The sequence below is a fragment of the Sceloporus undulatus genome, chromosome 5 (genome assembly GCF_019175285.1).
Source record: "Sceloporus undulatus isolate JIND9_A2432 ecotype Alabama chromosome 5, SceUnd_v1.1, whole genome shotgun sequence".
Classification (NCBI taxonomy): Eukaryota; Metazoa; Chordata; class Lepidosauria; order Squamata; family Phrynosomatidae; genus Sceloporus; species Sceloporus undulatus.
Genome location: NC_056526.1, coordinates 32569721 through 32588627, shown reverse-complemented (window position 1 = coordinate 32588627; position 18907 = coordinate 32569721). Strand labels below are relative to the sequence as shown.

Below are 18907 nucleotides of genomic sequence, written 5' to 3'. Positions count from 1 at the left end.
GTAGGCATGGAAAGACCACTCTGAATCTCTGAAGAGCTACTGCCAGTCACTAAAAAGAACACTAGGCTAAATGGATTAAGGTAGTTTCCTGTGTTACTAAGGATGTCTGAAGCAGTTCACAATGTTTTAAATTTTTAAATGAAACATAAAACACAAAAAAGCAAAATACCTAAAGGCATAGTTTAGTGTGCATTTTGCTCTGTGCAAGATTGGCATTACCGGTACTTCATATGACCAAATCTCTATCTAAATTGAATGGTTTTAATATACCTTGTAAAGATCAGGAGAGATCCAGGCACATGGAGTTCATTTGGCAGAAAGTTCCATATGGAAAGATCTATATCTTGACGTCCATCCACTGTGTCTTGGATAGTCATTTGACAGGCATTGACTGATGAAATATTGGTGAAGAGTTTTAAAAGCATTACGTTTATTAGAGTAACAAATATGTATCTTTTAGGGAAGGAGAATAATCGAAAGCAAATTCAGTGATGGTGATTCATGAATATTTGTTGCTATGAAACAATAAAAGTTTTTTTTTTAGAAATACAAGAGAAGTACAATATTTTAACTTTCAACAATGGTAAGATTTATCTGAATGTGTATTGTTAGTGAATAATTCTTTGGTTTGACTTTTTGTTATGGAACAGTGTCAGCCTGCAGTTAGTTGTTGTTTTTTTTTAAAGGAAATTTAAAAGAAACATTTTAAGCATGTAAAACTGAAAACAAAAAACCTGACCCAACACACACCTAACTAGATACCATGGGTGCTGACAGCAGTTACAGCAGGTGGCAGCCAGTACCAGAAGCTGAACTATTCAGTTTGCCCCTTGCTGCTTTTGGACTGGGGGCAAGCAGCCATCACACCTGTTCTTCTTATAATAAGAAATAGAAAGCAAGCAAGCTGCCTCTTGGCATAGTGGCATCCAAACTGATAGCTAATTGAAGTGATTGATATACTATGAGCATTTTCTGGAATATCCTAAAATACATGAGCAAGCAGGAGGAGCTGTTCCTGAAGGAACTTGGAACCATAATATATTGAACTGTTTGTGTTATTACTATTTATCATTACAATACAAGCAAGAAGGGGCTGCACATCTGCTAAACAGATAACAAATCAACTTAACATACATTCTTGTGTTTTGCACACCTGTTTATAAACCTGTTTATGATATTCTGTATTTTCACCACTTATTGCTGTCTTTTTTTTTTTTAAAAAAAAATGGCTTTGCTCTGATGCCTTCTAGAAAAGTCCAAGTATCTCAACTTAGTACACTGCTTCTCTGCACTTAAGTAAATAGGGCTGTGGGCGCCTTTGATCTTGAAACCTTGATCTGTTCACTTATTCTGCACATTAAACATGCTAAAGAAATGTGTATGGGTGGTTTCCAGGAGACAAGATTGTTTGCGTCTTCTGAGGGATGCTGAACAATGAATGAGATATCTGGGCTAGAGGATATATTTTTCTTCTTGAAAGTAAGTTTGTTTTATATACTGTTTCTCTTTTGTTGATATATTAAGTGTTTTCCTTCTTCACTCTCCAGGGTAACCAGGAGCCTACAGCCACTCCTGACACAATGGTCCAGCCATTCACCACAATCCCATTTCCACCTCCCCCACAGAATGGGATCCCCACAGAGTATGGGGTACCCCACTCTCAGGACTATGCAGGCCAGACCAGCGAGCACAATCTGACAATCTATGGAAGTACACAGGCTCATGGAGAACAGAACACAAATACAGCCACCACGCAGAATGGATCTCTTACGGTATGCATAGCAAAATGTAAAGCAGAGGAATGCAGTTGTACTTTGGATTTGATTCTCTGCTATCTGTTATGTGTATATTTTTGTATGACTAAGTTCTGAAATAGTCAGACCGAAAGAAACTCAGTGGGGCCCTTTCATACTGGGGTTGCAGTGATCACACACAGCCAGTCCTGAACTGGGCTTCCAAAAAGGAGTGGATTTTTCTGTTCCTTTTTTGGCCTGGTTTTCTTTTTTGAAGATGCAGCGTTGGCTCCGTTTTCTGCTGTGTTCTTGGCATGTGTCATCTAAATGTTTTGCCCCGAACGCAGCAGGAAACTGCATCATATGGATCACCTGTTTTGGGCCATAGATAGATATAATCTCTTGTAGTAGAAGTTAAGCACACAATCAGGGTGATGTACATTTTACATCCCAAGCTGCCTTTTTATTTGCTCCTTGTTTCCTTGACAAACATGACTGAAACAGTTCTTCCCAGTGATTACAAAGAAAACTGAATAGGTAGTTGAGCCCAATTTGTTACTAATTGAAAGACTGGGTTTTTGAAGATGACATGCATCAGGTGTTGGAGTTCCCTGTATTTCACCTCAGGGGCCTCCCCACCCCTGAATGGATCAGGCTTTCCTGACAACTCCTTTCCATCCTTGTGAAGCTCACTAAGGAAGAAATGAGTAGAAATGAGAACAACCTGAACTAGACAAGGCACTGTGTGTGTTGACAACACTTGCTTAACTGAATAAGTTTGATATTATGGGGTCCTGATACACAGCGATCTGGGATCACATAGATGTGTGCAAACCCTCACTGCTCTTAATTTGATGTGTGTCATCCTTGCTTACCTCCAATAAAAAGGAGAAAGAGAGGTAAGAGGAGAAGAATCGCATTTACATCATTGGGCACAAAGAGGCTAGTAGGTGCCTTCATTTACTGAAGGTTATAATTAAATATACAGATAATGCAAAAGGAATCCAGAGGCCCTTTTGAGTAGTTCACATCATACCACCCTGGAACCGAAAGAATTTAGTAACCCAACCTGCCAGCTCTGGAGACCTGTTTCTTTTCTAAATGGGTAGGAGTATATAGTTTGATAAGCCTGGGTATATAGGTTTTTTTTTAAAATAAACTTATATCCTACCATTTTTATAAGGTGCTCAAGACTGCAGTCATGATTCTTTCCATTTGAGTTTGAAAACCGCCCCATGAGATTAGTGAGAAAGAGTGACAGGTCCAAGGTCAACCAGAGAGCTTTGCAGTTGAGCAAGATTTGAGCCTAGATCTTCCTGGCCATAGTTCAAAACTCTAACCACTGTTAGGGACATACTGTACTGATGATTAAAGGTCATATGGTAGTTAGGGGCCATGATGGAATGGAGGAATAGTAGCAGATAAGATTCTTTTTCTTCCAGTTAGTTATCCTCTTCCTTGTTGGCATCATTCAGACAGGGCAACATGCCTGCAGATTATTCAAACGAAAGTTTTATCCACCTATTAAGCCACTTTTTAAGACTTGACTTCCTAATAAAATGTGTTGTGGTAACCTTGGGGATACACATGATGGATTTAATCTTTTAATGCTTTGGGTTTTCTTGTAGTATGGTTAGCTAGCAGCAGCCTTTTTTATCCTGCATGAGTTCATGGACTTGAATGGATGAAGCTGATTGCAATGCCAGTGCAGATGTAAGGGGTGCTTAGGATGGGATGATATTTGTCTGTGGTGAGCAGTGCAAACAAAACAACTCAGAAGGCTGTAGTGACATTTTAATACCAAGGGGCTTGATAGACCGCCCTGAAAGGGTGGGCTGGAGCCGCCCGTTTTTGTTCCTGAGGGAGGCCACAGCAGCCAAACCACACGGCCTTCCTCCGCCGCAAAAAGAACCCACTGAAAGCGGGTTCATTTTGCGGTGCACGGCCACCACCATGAGTGCACCATTGGCGCACTGTGGCACATCAATGACACAAGTGCGGCGCTGCAACGTGTGGACACGCCACCGCACTTGCATCATCATGGCAGTCCCTGTATGGACTGGAGGCTGCCATGATGGCACTGCTGCCGCACACTAGGATTCAGGAGCGTGCGCATGCTGCGTGCTCCTGAACCTTAACATCAGTGCCAGGATGGCGCTTCCTGCCCATTTGTACCAGGCCAAAGTGCCAGGACCTTATAATACGGATGAGGTAAAGTGTTTTAGTTATGAGAAAAATAAAGGCAACTTGACTATACTGAAGGTGCTGAACCATAAGATATAAACCTAGTGTTTGAATCCAGTTTTTAAAATTTTTTATTAGAATAAAAAGGAAACATACAAATATACATACATGCATACATTTGCGAAATAAAACATGTACCTGTAAGTATAAATTCTATACAATACATCTACTTTCACCCTTCTTACATACCTACCTACAACTTCCAAATCTATCTTCATCACATTTTCTCTTCCTTCTCTCTTCTCCTTCTCATTCGTTCTCTCCTATTCTATCTAATTTTCTTACTAACATCCAATCTTCATACTTCAAACTAACATACAAGTTACTTCCTTCTCCTTTTTACGCTGTTTGTACAGATTCAAGGTAAGCATAACTTTCTTTCTCAAGTATAGCTTTTTGTAACTTTTTGCTTGAATCCAGTTTTTAAAGCCAAATTCAGATACATCGAAAACAGGGCAAAGCATTCTTGCTAGCTGTAAGAAAGCCTGCATGATCAGTTGAAAAGCAGAACTATCTTGTCCTATGTTAGGAAGTGCCATAGAAGCTTAGATCTTTTGCATGGAGAGGTATGATGTCTACCGTGTGACAATAAACAACATGAAAAATGTGGGGAATGAAATTGAATCACCTCTGTGCTGAATTGTCTGTATATGTTTATGCTCGTTGTAGCTTTGCCCAGACTTGTTTTATTTAATAAAACAGGGCAGGGATGAATAATGTGAGCCCTGACCTTAGCCACCAGCTACTGCCAAGCCTCTTGCTCCTCTTCCATATTAGGAGCCAGCCTCAGTGTACTGCATGTCATCAGCTAACAAAGAGTTCTGTTGAGAGGAAGAACTGTGTTAAATTGTTCATGCCGCTAACTGGGCTGGTTAGAAGGTATGACAGTCCCATTTGTATTTTGGTGGCCCAGTGGCAGTGAACTTGCTCGGAACTCACAAGGACATGGAAAAACACATGGAGCTACTGGGGAAAATATCATGGAATGGGGCAAAGGAAGTATTTTCCCCAAAGCAGGATCAGTGTCCTCAGTGATGTCTGGTCCCATCCACAGAATTCTACATTGATTCTGTTGCTGTTTAAAGATCTAGGATGTTTTTCATATTCTTACAAGTAAAGAAGAAAGGAGTCACTCATTCTCTTTTTGCCCTCTATAGATTTTTGTTTCTTGAGCAACAAGAATAGGCTCTTTCCCCCTCCTTTTCTAAAGTTTAAAATGATACAAAATGAATTTATCTTTTTAATACACACATCCAAGGATATAGTCTTATGCCATTCTAGAACCCAGTCTTAAAACAATGTGGCTTTTAAAATAAACACTGTTTTTTGCATAATCTGTTTTCAACTATTTGATTCCTTTAGCATGAACTTCTTTCCTCTGCCATTGGCATTTGAGTTTTCTGTCTTTTTCTCCATTCTGACATTTTCTCCATTTCTACCATTCTGCCTCCTTTCTTACTGTGTTACTCATTATTCTGCTTATATTTACATTCTCAGGGTAATGGGAGTCCCTTAACAAAACGAGTGTCTCTTCTCCTTCTGGTGAGTTGTGGGAGAGTGCCCTCCTCTCAAAGTGAGGTTAGGAGAGTCATCATAGTTATGTTATAGTTTGGAGCACACAGAGAACCACCAAAGTTCAGTGCCATTGTAGAGATTATGTTCCCTGCTGATCAGTTTGGAATTGGGTAGCTGCAGGGTCATCTTTCTGCACATACTGGCGGGTTACACACCATCATGAAAGTACGCGTGGAGCGCGTACAAGGGTTAGGGAGGTGCGGTGCTTCCGCACCTCCCTAACCCTAATACGTGCTCTGAGCGTTAAAAATGACGGTGGCCGTTCTAGACGGCCGCCGCCATGAGGACGTCACGGCCGCGCCGCCTCTATACGGGGCGGCGCGGACGTGACGTCCTCGCTCCGTGCCAGGGCGCCTAGGGCGCCCTTAGCACAAACCAGGAAGGAGCTCCATTTCGTCCTTCAGACGGCTGCGCCCAGCGAAGCAAGGGAGAAAGGGACCAAGCGGACCCTTTCTCCCCCTCCCCACCGCCGCGGGGTGTCCTTGGGGCTTGAAGCCCCAAGGACACCCCTTTTCAGGCTGCAGGGAAGCGGCGTTTTGCCGCTTCCCCGCAGCCTGGAAAGCGGCGGATCGGGGCCTCAGCGGCTGCCGTTCTGGTCACTGAGGCCCCGATACACTGGGGAAAGGGCGCGGGTACAGCCCGCCCCAAATAGGCGGTCTGTAACCCACCACTGTGCTCTGGAAGGTACTTTTGAAGCTCAATATAATAGTGAGGACACCCCAATTCTCCCTGAGTGAGCAAAGGCTTGCATTAGCTATGAATGTCAGCCTAAATTTGAACTCCTTTCCATTCACGTTGCTTTTTGAGAGTTTATATCTTCCCCCCTTTTCTCCTTTCACTCTTTCTTTTCTACAACCTTTTCTCCCCTAGTTGTCTCTTCATTTGTTGTCTTAATTGCTCCCAAACTTAATAGCTTATATGTACGTACAAGATAACATCCCAGTTTACCTTGATTAATCCATAATAAAATACTGTATTCTGGTTACATACCATTCCATGTGTTACATTCCTGAGTACATCTGTATGTAAAATATGAAAGTGTGGGGAAAACCTACAGTTTTATTACCCTTTCATTGTGTTTGTATGAAAAACTAAGATGTGCTATGCACAGCTGCAGTGGATTAAGTGGTTTTCGTTATGCACAGATTTTGGTGAAGAGAAAGAAGATCTTTCAACTCTGAAGAGGACCACTAGAAATTGCATAATGCAGTTTTAAAATATTTTTTTTACAGATTTTATTGTTTCAGTTTTTAAGTTTTGTGGTTATGTAATGTTGCATGTATGAACTAATTGGGTAAGACAACTGAAAGGAGTATGTGTGGGAGGGAAGGATGCTTACAATATGCCCTCTAGAGATGGTAGCTTTGCTTGTCACCCTTCCACCTAATGCCAAGCTTGCAAAGATGACAGTGCTCTCTATATATTTAAATCCAGTATTTTAAAGAGCAAGTGGAGAAGTAAGAAGTATTGAAGTAAGATTTACAAACTAGGAAGCAGATTTTGTGCATTTCATTCTTGGTGGCTGTTCCTAGGCTCTGGAATTGTCCTTCTAGAATGCTATACTACTCCCACTTTGTTGAAAACATTTTTATTCCAACAAGCTTTTGGGATCTGATTGTTATACAAGGAAAGGGCTTATTTTAGTATGCGGCACAATTTTTATTTTTTGCTATTTAATGAAGATGTTCTAAATAGTTTTCAGTTATATAGACAGTTTGTTTATGAGTATGTGTTATTACTTGCATTTATTTTTATTTTATAAGCTGCCTTGAGTCCCAGTTTTGGGGATAAGGTGGGGTAGAAAGAAAGCAATACTGTATTCAGATTATCATTCATACTATTGGGGCCATCAGTATGAAAAATGGGATAGTCTCTATATGTCTTCTGGCTTTTTATCCCTGACAATAAGGAAAATCCTTCTGAAAACTCAATAATTGCTTCTATGTGGCAAGGTAACTGTTATGTCATGAGTTTCCCAGTCTAGAGCTTCATAACTACTTGAACTGTTGTTTGGTTTTTGAGTTTAAGTCCATCATTTCATCTAGAAAGTTCGTTTATATGTAAATCTGGGTTTCACCAGAAGTAGTGAAAGGCTTAGAATGACTTCTCTCAATTCATTCTTTTATCCTTTGGTACAGAGTTGAGGCTTACAGTATAATGTTTCCTTAGCATTCCTTTCCTTTAGGGTTGTTCTGGAAGTGCCATGTTAATATACAGTTTTAAATTATTTTGAAAATGTAGGGCAGTTAATTCTGAGTATAATAAGTTGTGGTTTACCACATCCTGAATTCCTTTGCAGTATTGAAGTTGTTAATGTCATGAGAATTCTCCTAGAACTCTCCAATTTCTTTTTTAAAAGATTCCTTGCTTTGCACATATGAGCATGTTTAGAGTCTTTGGGAGTAAGTTGCAAACATCTAAGAGATCTTCTCAGAAACTGGAGGTCAAGCAATATCTACTGATAGATCTCAAGCTTGTTTGTAGTAGGTCAGTGAGGGTTTTTGATTCCTAATGGATAAAAGAAAAGTGTTCTTTTCCTCCAGAAGTAGGCTCCTAAAACCAAGAACACTTTAATGAAAACAGGAGTACATTTGTGTCTGAAAGGATTTGTGTATAAATTCCCGAGCTTCATATGTGCTCAGGGGCAGTTGTTCTCCAATTCTAGGTCCACCTTCCTAAATCACTGTTTTGAATTTGGTTATAGTAAGAAGAGCATGGTATACAAGTGAAAAGTAAAGTAGATTGTATAAACTTAAAACTTGCTTATCTGCTACTTAGAGCACAACACACTTTTGCCTCAAAATGTACGAGTTTCATATCTATGCCATGTAAAAGCGCTTTAGAAAGGATTGAACTTCTCAGCATAGATTTAGTGAGACTGATAGATGGTCTAGCAATTTCTCGGATTGCTCATACAAAATTTAGGCCAGGAGTTTCCAACTTTTTCAGGCCCATGACACAATTAAAGTAGTGTGGACACTACTACTACTACAGGAGGAGAAGGCATGGCTGGTTCTAAAAGAAAAACAAGGTAAAAGAAATATCTAGTAAATCAAAAGATTTGTCATTATAAAGTTGCATGCTTTCTTTACATGACATTACCTTAAACTGCAGTTGAAATTATAACTCACAGATTACACAGGTAAAACAGTAAAAATCACAGACCTGGTGCTTTCCAGTACAACTGTGGTACAAAAATGTGGATCCTAGGCACAGATCCTCATGAATTGTTGTTGTTGTGTGCCTTCCAGGTTGTTTTCAACTTAGGGCAACCCCAAAGTCAACTCATCATGAAGTTTTCTTGGCATATTTGTTCAGAAGGGGCTTGTCTTTGCCTTCCTTTCAGAAAAAGTGACTTGCCAAAGATCACCTAGTGGGTTTCCATGGCTGAGCGGGAACTCAAACTCCAGTTTCCACAGTGATAGTTCAGCACTCAGACAATTACACCACTCTGGCTTTCTACCCTCATGAATACTCGTGAATTGCATCTGAGGACACCAAAGTTACAATCTAATCACAACACATCTGTGTGTGACGTATAATTTGCTTCTTGTGGGGTTGGGGGGGTCCCTTGTAAAAATGAAGAGGTATTATAATTATGGCTTGGATCACTGGATTTTCAACCACAGTAACTGAGTTAGAAGATTTCAAAGATATAGCTGTGTTAGTCTGTAGAATCAGTGTATAGAGCAATATTGTAGCACCTTTGAGACTAACTGAAAGAAAGAAGTTGGCAGCATGCACTTTCATAGACCTAAGTCTGCTTCCTCAGATTCAGTTCTTCAGATGCATTCCTAACATAGCTGCCATCTTCCAACTCAGTATGTAGAGAGTCGTCTTGTAGCACCTTTGAGACTAATGGAAAGAAAGAAGTTGGCAGCATGAGCTTTCACAGACTAAAGTCTACTTCCTCGGGTGAAATGCATTTGAGAAAGTAGACTTAAGTCTACAAAAGCACATGCTACCAACCTCTTTCTTATATTCAATCTCAAAGATGCTACAAGATCTCTCTACATACTGAGTTGGAAAATGACAGTTGTGTTGGGAGGGTGGCAAGGAAGAGAAGAGGGAGCCAGTAACAGCTCCTGTAACATTGTGGCCATTATAGTTCATGACAGGAAGACAGGTAATTAAAATACCTTTCAGCTGCCACCTGAGCCAGGCCAATATCCTGTGGAATAAATCTTCTCGATACTGTGAATACTGTTGTTATCAGTCTCTCTGACATTCTACGCAGGAAACAGAAAGCAATGTAGTCAGTATTTTTTTAAAATGTTTTAAATGTTAGTGTCTTAAAAGTAGTGTTTAATGCTTTCTACTCTGGAGACCAGGGTTCGGTTCCCAGCTCAGCGATAAAACCCACTGGGTGACCTTGGGCAAGTCACACTCTTTCAGCCACAGGAGAAGGAAGTGGGAAACATCCTGTGAATAAAACTTGCCAAGAAAACCCCATGATAGCTTCACCTTAAGGTCACCACAAGTTGAAAATGACTTGAAGGCACACAACTACAATCACAAACTGTTGTACACCATATTGTTTTAGATATGTTTTAATTTTTATTGTAGCAATAGCAGTAGCAAGTACATTTCTATACCACTTACCAGTGAATAAAGTACTCTGTAAGTGGTTTACAGTGTGTAAGCTAATTGCCCCCAACAAGCTGGGTACTCATTTTAGCGACCTACAGGAAGATGCAAGGCTGAGTCGACCCTGGAGCCCCTGGGATCGAACTCACAACCTTGTGGCTGGAGTACAGGCATTTAACCACTGTGCCACCAGGGCTCCCCTTGTAAGCTGATTTGAGTCCCATTTAGGAGAGAAGCAGGATATAAATAAATAAAAAATCAGTCATAGCCAGAAGAGAGCTATCCATCCTCCCCTTCTGCCCTCATATTTTATGTAGACAAAACAGATGTCTTCCAGTGCCTTCTAATGTGTTATGTCTAGACTTTCATGCCATTCAGAATTGATTTGTATATCATAAGATACTTTTAATGGCTGTTCAAAATCCTGTTCAGGTTTAAGAAACCTGGAACAATAAGATACTTTTATTCACCATTTGTTCTAGGTTTTGGGAGTCTTCCTTGATACACTAGTATCTATCACAGACCTGTTTGTGACATTTGGTTTGCTATAGCCCAGCAAATAAAACGGGAAATACAGAAGAGTCTGTTGGGGTGGTGTGGTGTGTCCATTATGTCTTTAAGTCATCCTTGTCTGCTATCTCCATATTTATTTAAAATATCACCAGTTTTTGATCTAGGCTACCAGGATGAAGAAACTTTTGTCTCTCTCTCTAGGGTATGATGTCTTGATTTGAACTTGACATCAGACTAATGGTAAAGAACAACTGTGTAATTTGAATGAAATACCATGAATAAAAATCTTGATCAGATACAGTGTACCTTTTGTTTCTGCTGGGGTTTGGTTCCAAGACCTCCTGTGGATACCAAAATCTGTTGATGCTCAAGTCTCATTATTTTATTTCCAGGATTTATATCCTGACTCTCTCCCACAATGGGATTCAAAGTGGGTTAAATACAGTGGTAGAGTAAAATGGTGTCCCTTATATACAATGGCAAAATAAAGGTTTATTTTTTTTTCTTTCAAATTTATATCTTTTTAAATTGTGGGTAGTTGAATCCATGGATAAAGAATCCGTGGCTATAGAGGGCCAAGTATAATATGTTAACAGAGTCTTTCCCATGTAGGAGAATGCAGTCTGGTAATGTGTATGTATGTGTGCATGGTCACATGTTTAATTCATTGCACAGTTAACACCACACTACAGATTTTATATTTTGTATGTTCTTGTTGATTTTCAGCAATCACACTTGAATTATTCCATCAGTAAAGTGGCAGATTGGGAGCATAGTACTAGCTTGCACATTTTTCCCCCCTTTGTGTTATAATCATAGCTTACCATGGTATCTAAATCAAAACTACTTTTGGTTCAAACTCTGGTTTGCAAATCCACCTCAAACTATGGTTTCAAATTATGGTTGGTGGCAATCTTGATTTTCTCTGACCATATTTAACTCAGTTCACATTTAGCAGCAATGTTTTTCTAGCAAACCACAGAGCAAACTATAGTATAACCTGAATATTGTGTATTGACTGACTTGAACTATTATGTTGCCTTGATGGGTAAAAATTCACTGACTTGCAGTGGAAGTCTTTCTGTTCGTGACTGTTTAAATCTATTATGTGATATTTCCCTTTTAATAATCTCTCCACCTTCAGCTGTCTATGACTGAAATTCCTCAATTAGGCTGATTTATGTATGTCCCTATAATTTGACACATATGATCTCAGGAGTGCAAGAACTGGCAAGAGCTGAGATAGAAGATGGCAGTATTTGAAATAGACTCCTGCAGGTTTGCTAGGATTATGAATTGTACAGATGTCTTGAAAACACCTGATCCATTTCATCTGTGCCTGAATCACTTGTTTTCAAGAAAGCATTAGCTTCTCATCCATGATCCTCTATCTTCTGAAAGCAAAGCCTAGCAATTCAGAAAGCTAGGTGTGCATGCATATTTGGGGAGAAGGATTGTGTCCACTCTTCAGATTGTCCCTCACAGGTCTGACCAGCAGACTGTAAAAGATTTTAGCTCTGGATGTTCTGACTAATAAATACTGGTTATGTCAAACTGTGTGAAGGAATTATGATGCAGAAGAGGTATAATACAACAGGGAGTATACTTGATATGCCAAATTTAATTGGTGATCTGCAATGACATTTCAAACGGCCTGTAGGCTACAGTGAACTTAACTTGCTTTGCTTCCCTTGGCATTCTCCTTCTCTTTTTTCTAGATTGTATGTTATGTTGTGTCTACAATAAAAGCGAAAGCAAGGAAAAACCAGTTTAGGAATAGTGTAAAGCTTGAAGAAGCTTTCATACCAGCATCACAAACTGGAATGAGATTGTAGTAAAAAATGTCTGAGCACAAATGCCATCTTTTCTTTTTTGTATATACCTTTAGATGTGAGTAGATCTGTTTTTTAAAAACTGTATCCACATTTTCTTTTGGAGTTATTTATAAATCATGCCAAGTCTCAAGGAGTCGTAGTAAAGGTGAGCCAACATGTGGTAGCATCAAATAATGTCTGCATTTCCACTGCTGACTCTTAGCACATCATTCCTCAATGCTGTACCGCATATGCACATCAGTGAAAAGAAATCCTTTTTTCCACCTAGGTGTTTCCAGTTTATACTGTCCTTTCAGTCAGTGCTTAATTGAGAGGTCCCAGAAGTCATTGCCTTTGACTTTAAAGCCCTTACTGCAAGGAGTGATTGGTAATGTCAAATAAAAAATGTTCAGCATATGTGCACAACTACTCTTCTTATTCTTTATGGTCTTTGTATGTGTCTAATTGTAAAATAGTTTTTATTGGCTTGTGTCTTCTTCAAGGCATGGGGCAAATGCTTTCCTATTCAGAGATGTCCTCTGGTTAGTGACATAGTAGCTGCTGAGACACCTTTTTTCATGCGTTTTTAGGGAGCTTTAATAACTATTCTATTTTAAAGAGGGAACTATTTTAATCTAGCAAGGTCTTTTGTTTTCTCATAATGCACTTTTTTCTTCCTTCTCTTGATGTGCTTGCAGTGTAGCAGATATACTTTAAAAGTGACATGGGAAATTTCCTACTTTAAACCAACATGTCTGCTATCTGCTATACTTTGAGGAGAAGCATATTGTGGCCTTTTGCCTTCATTGGTTATGCTGAAACAGGCATGCATGAGCTGTTCTTATTTGTAGAATTCAGAGATATAGCCATGTTAGTATGCAGAATCAATATGTGGCGAGATCTTGTAGCACCTTTGAGACTAACTGAAAGAAAGAAATTGGCAGCATGAGCTTTCATAGACTTAAGTCTACTTCCTCAGATGCATTTGGTGGAGTGGAAGCCAGGCACAGACATACATATACCATTGGTATGTGAGGATATTAATTCAAATTACAAATTCTTTATGTATAGAAATGAAATTGCAGGTCCAGTTTTGAAATGGGACTAGCCTGTGGTGAGGGGAATAGATGTAGGGCACCCCCATGAGGATGGGGTCAGATAGTGTTAAATTGTGTGTAGTGAGTAGGGAAAGCCATTGCTTGAGGGACTAGTTTGTGGATGAATTCCAATTCTGCTGTTTCTCTTTCCAACCTACCTTTGTAGTTCTTTTGTTCTGAGGTCTGAAATGGAATGCCCAGGGAGATTGAAATGTTCTGCCAGTGGTTTTTCTGTATTCCTATTCCTAATTTCTGATTTATGTCCATTTATCCTCTGGCGTAGGGAGTGGCCTGTTTGCCCAATGTAGAGTGCTGAAGGGCATTGCTGACACAGTATGGCATAGATCACACTGAAGGATGAGCACATGAAGTCCTCCCCCCCCCCCAATATTGTGGGTAGTGCCATTAGGTCACCCACAACATTAGGAGCCCTGGTGGCATAGTGGTTAAATGCCTGTACTGTAGCCACTCACTCAAAACCATAAGGTTGCGAATTCAATACCAGCAAATGGGCTCTAAGCTTGACTCATGCTTACATCCTTCTGAAGTCACTAAAATGAGTAATGGGGGCAATTAGCTTACACTTTGTAAACTGCTTAGACACTGTTAGTTCAGTATGAAGCAGTATATAAATGAAGCTGTTTGTTTTGTTTGTCTTATGATGACATTTCCTGGATAATTATATGGGCAGAAGTGGTATCTTCGTTTGTGGCAAGGCTTAGTACCTGTTATTATTATTATTAACCTTTATTTATAAAGCGCTGTAAATTTACACAGCGCTTTACATACAGTCTTTTTAATTAGACGGTTCGCTGCCCTCAGGCTTACAATCTAAAAAGACACCACACAAAAGGAGAAGGGAGTAGTGGTGGGGAAGGGGATGAGGTCCAGCAGTTCCTCTCTACCTCCAAGGCCCGGATCAAGGCAGGTGGGCTGGAGGGAGGGCTTGGCTTCATAATGGATGGTTAATCTTCATCCAGGGAGGCAAGCGAGAATTATGCAAGGCCTGGGGAATGCTTCTCTGAACAGGATGGTCTTCAACTCCGTTTTGAAGCTGCTTAAAGAAGTGATGGCTCTTGTTCGCGGGGGAAGAAGGTTACAGGAGTGAGGGGCAGTGAGTGAAAAGGGGCGAATCCGGGCAGAGGAAATCCTGGGCTGGGACAGCAGGCCTTAACTACCAGAATGGAGGGCCCGAGTGGGAAGGTGAGGAGAAAGAAGGTCTGATAAGTAAGGAGGGGCCAGCCCATGGAGGGCTTTAAACGTCGACAGCAGGAGCTTATACTGAATGCGGAAAGGGAGGGGGAGCCAGTGAAGGGATGCCAGCAAAGGAGAGATATGGTCAGAGCGGTGGGCGGATGTGATAATGCATGCAGCTGAATGCTGGACAGAAACTAAAGGACGGAGGTGAGAAAGAGGAAGCCCAGCCAGGAGGACGTTACAGTAATCAAGTCGTGAGATAATTAAGGCATGGACCAGGATCTTGGCAGTAGAGGCGGAGAGAAATGGTCGGATTTTGCCAATATTGTACAAAAGGAATCTACAAGCCTTGGCTGTGGTCTGGATCTGAGGGATACACGACAGAGAAGAATCAAAGATAAAACCAAGACTGCGGGCTTGCTGGACTGGTTGAATAGAAGTGTTGTTCACAGAGACAGAAAAGGAGTGTGGAAGGGTGGACTTAGGAGGAAAGACAAGAAGCTCTGTCTTGGACATGTTGAGCTTCAAACGCCAATGGCGCATCCACTGCGAGACAGCTGTGAGACAAGATTAAACTTGCTGTTCAAGCCTTCGAGAAAGGTCAGGGGTGGAAAGATACAACTGGGTGTCATCGGCATACAGATGGTAGGAAAAACCAAAAGAGCTAATGAGTCTACCTAAGGACAGTGTGTAGAGAGAAAACAGAAGGGGACCCAGAACAGAGCCCTGGGGCACTCCAACAGAAAAGGGAACAGAGGACAAAGTTTGACCACCAGTGTCACCATATGTGTCATGTGTTGTCCTGTAGGTGAGTAGATGTTTTTATTTGTTCATAGTTCATAGGCTGCAAGTCCTACTGTCCATTCTAGATTAAGGCATAAATTCCTTCATCAGATAGAAAGGTCAGAATTATTTCTGTGGTAGGTATAATTCCCCCCCCCCTGGTTGATTCAGGGATGTGCTTTAGAGATTTAAATCACTTGCTCAGGCTTCAGTGTCAGTATCGGGAACTCTTGGTTTGCAGTTGATAGCAAGTATTTTTCAGTAGCAGATTCTCCTATTTGGCATTTTCTGCTGTGCACAGTTTTCAACAAATACAGGTTGGCAGTGGCACTAGTAGCCTACCTTCATCATAGCACCATTGCTCCATTCCCCTATATTGATAATTTACTGCTAATAGGCATACCCCTTGGGGGAGGGGGGCTGTGTTGCAGTTATTGTCCTTGGATGCCATACTGCTTTAGAGGAGCTATGTCATCACTTTCGGTTCATTATTGCAGTTTCATATTATGCTCACTGGGATGCGTATCTGAAGAACAGTGCAGATGAAATTGTGCCCATGGTTAACATTTTCTGGTCTGTATTACACATCAGATTGAAGACACTGATTTTCTTGAAGTAATGGAAGCATCAGGCTTTCTGGTTTGCTGATCTGTGAATGGGACTTCTCCACAATTGGATCTTTAAGCCTACCACTGTCCAGAGTAGCAAAATTATGAAAAAGATTCTTCAGCAAGGCTGATCTTGTGCGTTATTTTCTGCCACAGGACCTATCAGTAGTCACATTGACCCTCCAAACAAAAACAATGAAACAACCACCTATTAGTGGAACAAAAAGTCTCCACATGTCCAGTTCTAGTTTTACAAAAATGCTATTTAAATTTTTTTTAAGAAGATGGACAAGGGGGTCCCTGTGCCTTGCTTAAAAGGCGATCTGCTACTCTTGAAGACTTCCTGGCAAGATGAGCCTTTTTTTTCCTGCCAGTATTCACCCCTGCAGGGATAGGAAGACCAAGAATGGGATCGGGGGTTGCAGTTCACACCCCTGTTCCTCAGAGTGTATTGTTTCATCTACACCTCAGTAGTTGTTAGTCACCACAGGTGTCTACATATGGAGCTGGCTAACTATGGAAGAAACATGCACACAAATTTGGAGTCACAGGGTAAACTATTTAGGTGGCCATTGGCAACATGTCCATGAAGGTTTCCTTCCCTAAGCAGAGGTTTCTGCTTCCAGGGTATGCTGACCAGTTGCAAGACAGTATGAAGTATGGCCTATAAATGGAATTTGATCTAATGATTCCTTTCCTGTAGTTCCTGAGCATGGGATCATCCTTTGAACTATAATCCTGTTTTTACCACAATCATTTTTTACTTCAGCACAGGTTAAAATGTGCAGTTTCTGGGAAGATCATTATTTATATATTTAATAGATTTGTGCTCCACCTTTTCAACAGTTAGGTATTCAGCACATTTCAGTACACGTGTTTACAACTGCAGTAAAGCTGGCCCTCCCGATATAACACTGCTGTCTGGGGTGGGTGGGAAGGATCCGACTCCTTTACATCTCTTTCGGCCTATCTCATCCTCAGTGATTGTGCAAAAAAGCAAGCCCTTGCTTCTGAATATGAGAGCAGAACAAGTAGGAGGTCAAGATGCATTTAAAGGAACATTGTATGCATTCATCTGCCACCCTTTCATTTCATAGAATCATAGAATCATAGAGTTGGAAGAGACCACAGGGGCCATCCAGTCCAACCCCCTGCCATGCAGGAAATCACAATCAAATCATCCCCGACAGATGGCCATCCAGCCTCTGCTTGAAGACCTCCAAGGAAGGAGACTCCACTACACTCCGAGGGAGTTTGTTCCACTGTCGAACAGCCCTTACTGTCAGGAAGTTCTTCCTAATGTTGAGGTGGAATCTCTTTTCCTGCAGTTTGCATCCATTGCTTCGGGTCCTAGTCTCATTTATCATTTGATAAATGTTGCATGCAATTACCAGCTATATTCAACTATCTATATAACTTCGCCAGCTATAGTTGACTAATCTACTTCACTTGTTGAAAAAAACCAGTAAAATACATAGCTCCTGTGTTCTTTTCCAATGAAGTTTAATGGCAATAGGTACAGGATAGACAGAGGAAAATGACTTCTGTTGGCTCATCTGGCTTAATATTGACCATACGGATTGGCAGCAACTCACCAGGATTTCATTCAGAGGCCTTTTTTATCTGGACATATCCAGGACCTAGCATGGGATCTTTTGCATATATGAGAGCCAGCAAAATGTAGTAGTTTGAGTGTTGGACTACGACTCCAGGAGACCTGGATTCAAACCTGTGCTCAGCCATGGAAACCCACTGGGTGACCTTGGGCAAATCATACTCTCCTAGCTTCAGAGGAAGGCAAAAGCAAAATTCTTCTGAATAAATCTTGCCAAGAAAACCCTATGATAGGTCCATCTTAGAGTTGCCATAAGTCGGAAACAACTTGAAAGCGCACAACAACAAGCTATGAATTTTGATAGCTCTACAGTGGAGGGCTTTTGCTAGGTCCTGCTCCCACCACAGACTTGCTCTTGTGAGAATAAGATACAGCAGCTTCTTGATGGCCACTCCCACCCTCTGGAATTCCTTTCCATGGAAGGCTAGGCTGGCCCCTTCCTTCCTCTGCTTTTGCAGGCAGGGAAAGACCTTTTTTGTTTACACTGGCTTTTAATGTGTAAGCAGGGAGGCTTTTATTTATTTTAGTTATTTATTTTTATGTAGTTTATTTTTTGCTTTTTGTATCCCTTTTAAATGATTCTGTACTGTTTTAATGAGATGATTTTAATTATTTTTAAACATTTTCTTGTTAGATTTTTAATTGCTTCTTTGTGAGAGACACCTTTTGTGAACCTTTTTAGGAGATAGGCAGCATACAAATGAAATGAAATGAAATGAGAAGAAAATGTTTCTTCACATCGTAGTCATGTAGGATAGTTTTATCAGTAGCAAGTGCAGGTATACCTCGGTTAACTAAGTAGATGTATTCCTGGGCTTTATTTCTTCAATAAATTCTCTTATCAAGGGTAGAAACAACATGGAAAGAAAAGGGATAGGTTCTACACTGCCAAAAAGAAGAGGAGTTCAATGTGTTCCGATGTCATGGCCAGCCAAGAGCAGGTCTCGGAGGATGGGGCTCCTCCAGAGCAAGAGCTAATTGAGGCTACACCAGGTGCTAATCCTGCTCTACCAGAATCCAGCCCTGATCTCCCAGCCCCAGAGGAGGAGGCTCAGCCAGGTCCTAGTGCTGATGCGATTCCTCTGGTGGCACAGCAGCCTAGTGGTGACTCTAGGGAGGAACCAGGCCTGGAGGTTCCCTC

The 18907-nt window shown here is 40.9% G+C and overlaps 1 protein-coding gene across 16 annotated transcripts in view; it reads left to right on the top strand.

The window, feature by feature from the left end:
* The window catches only part of RBFOX2 (RNA binding fox-1 homolog 2), a 257860-nt gene that overhangs the window by 150910 nt on the left and 88043 nt on the right, over nt 1-18907 (top strand). For all 16 annotated transcript variants that reach the window (XR_006104173.1, XR_006104172.1, XM_042469493.1 and 13 more), the window contains one exon: nt 1548-1772. Coding sequence is in view for 14 of the 16 variants with exons in the window: in XM_042469493.1 (XP_042325427.1) it covers nt 1548-1772 (225 nt within the window). In the remaining 2 variants the exon portion in view is untranslated. The remainder of the gene's footprint in view (nt 1-1547; nt 1773-18907) is intronic.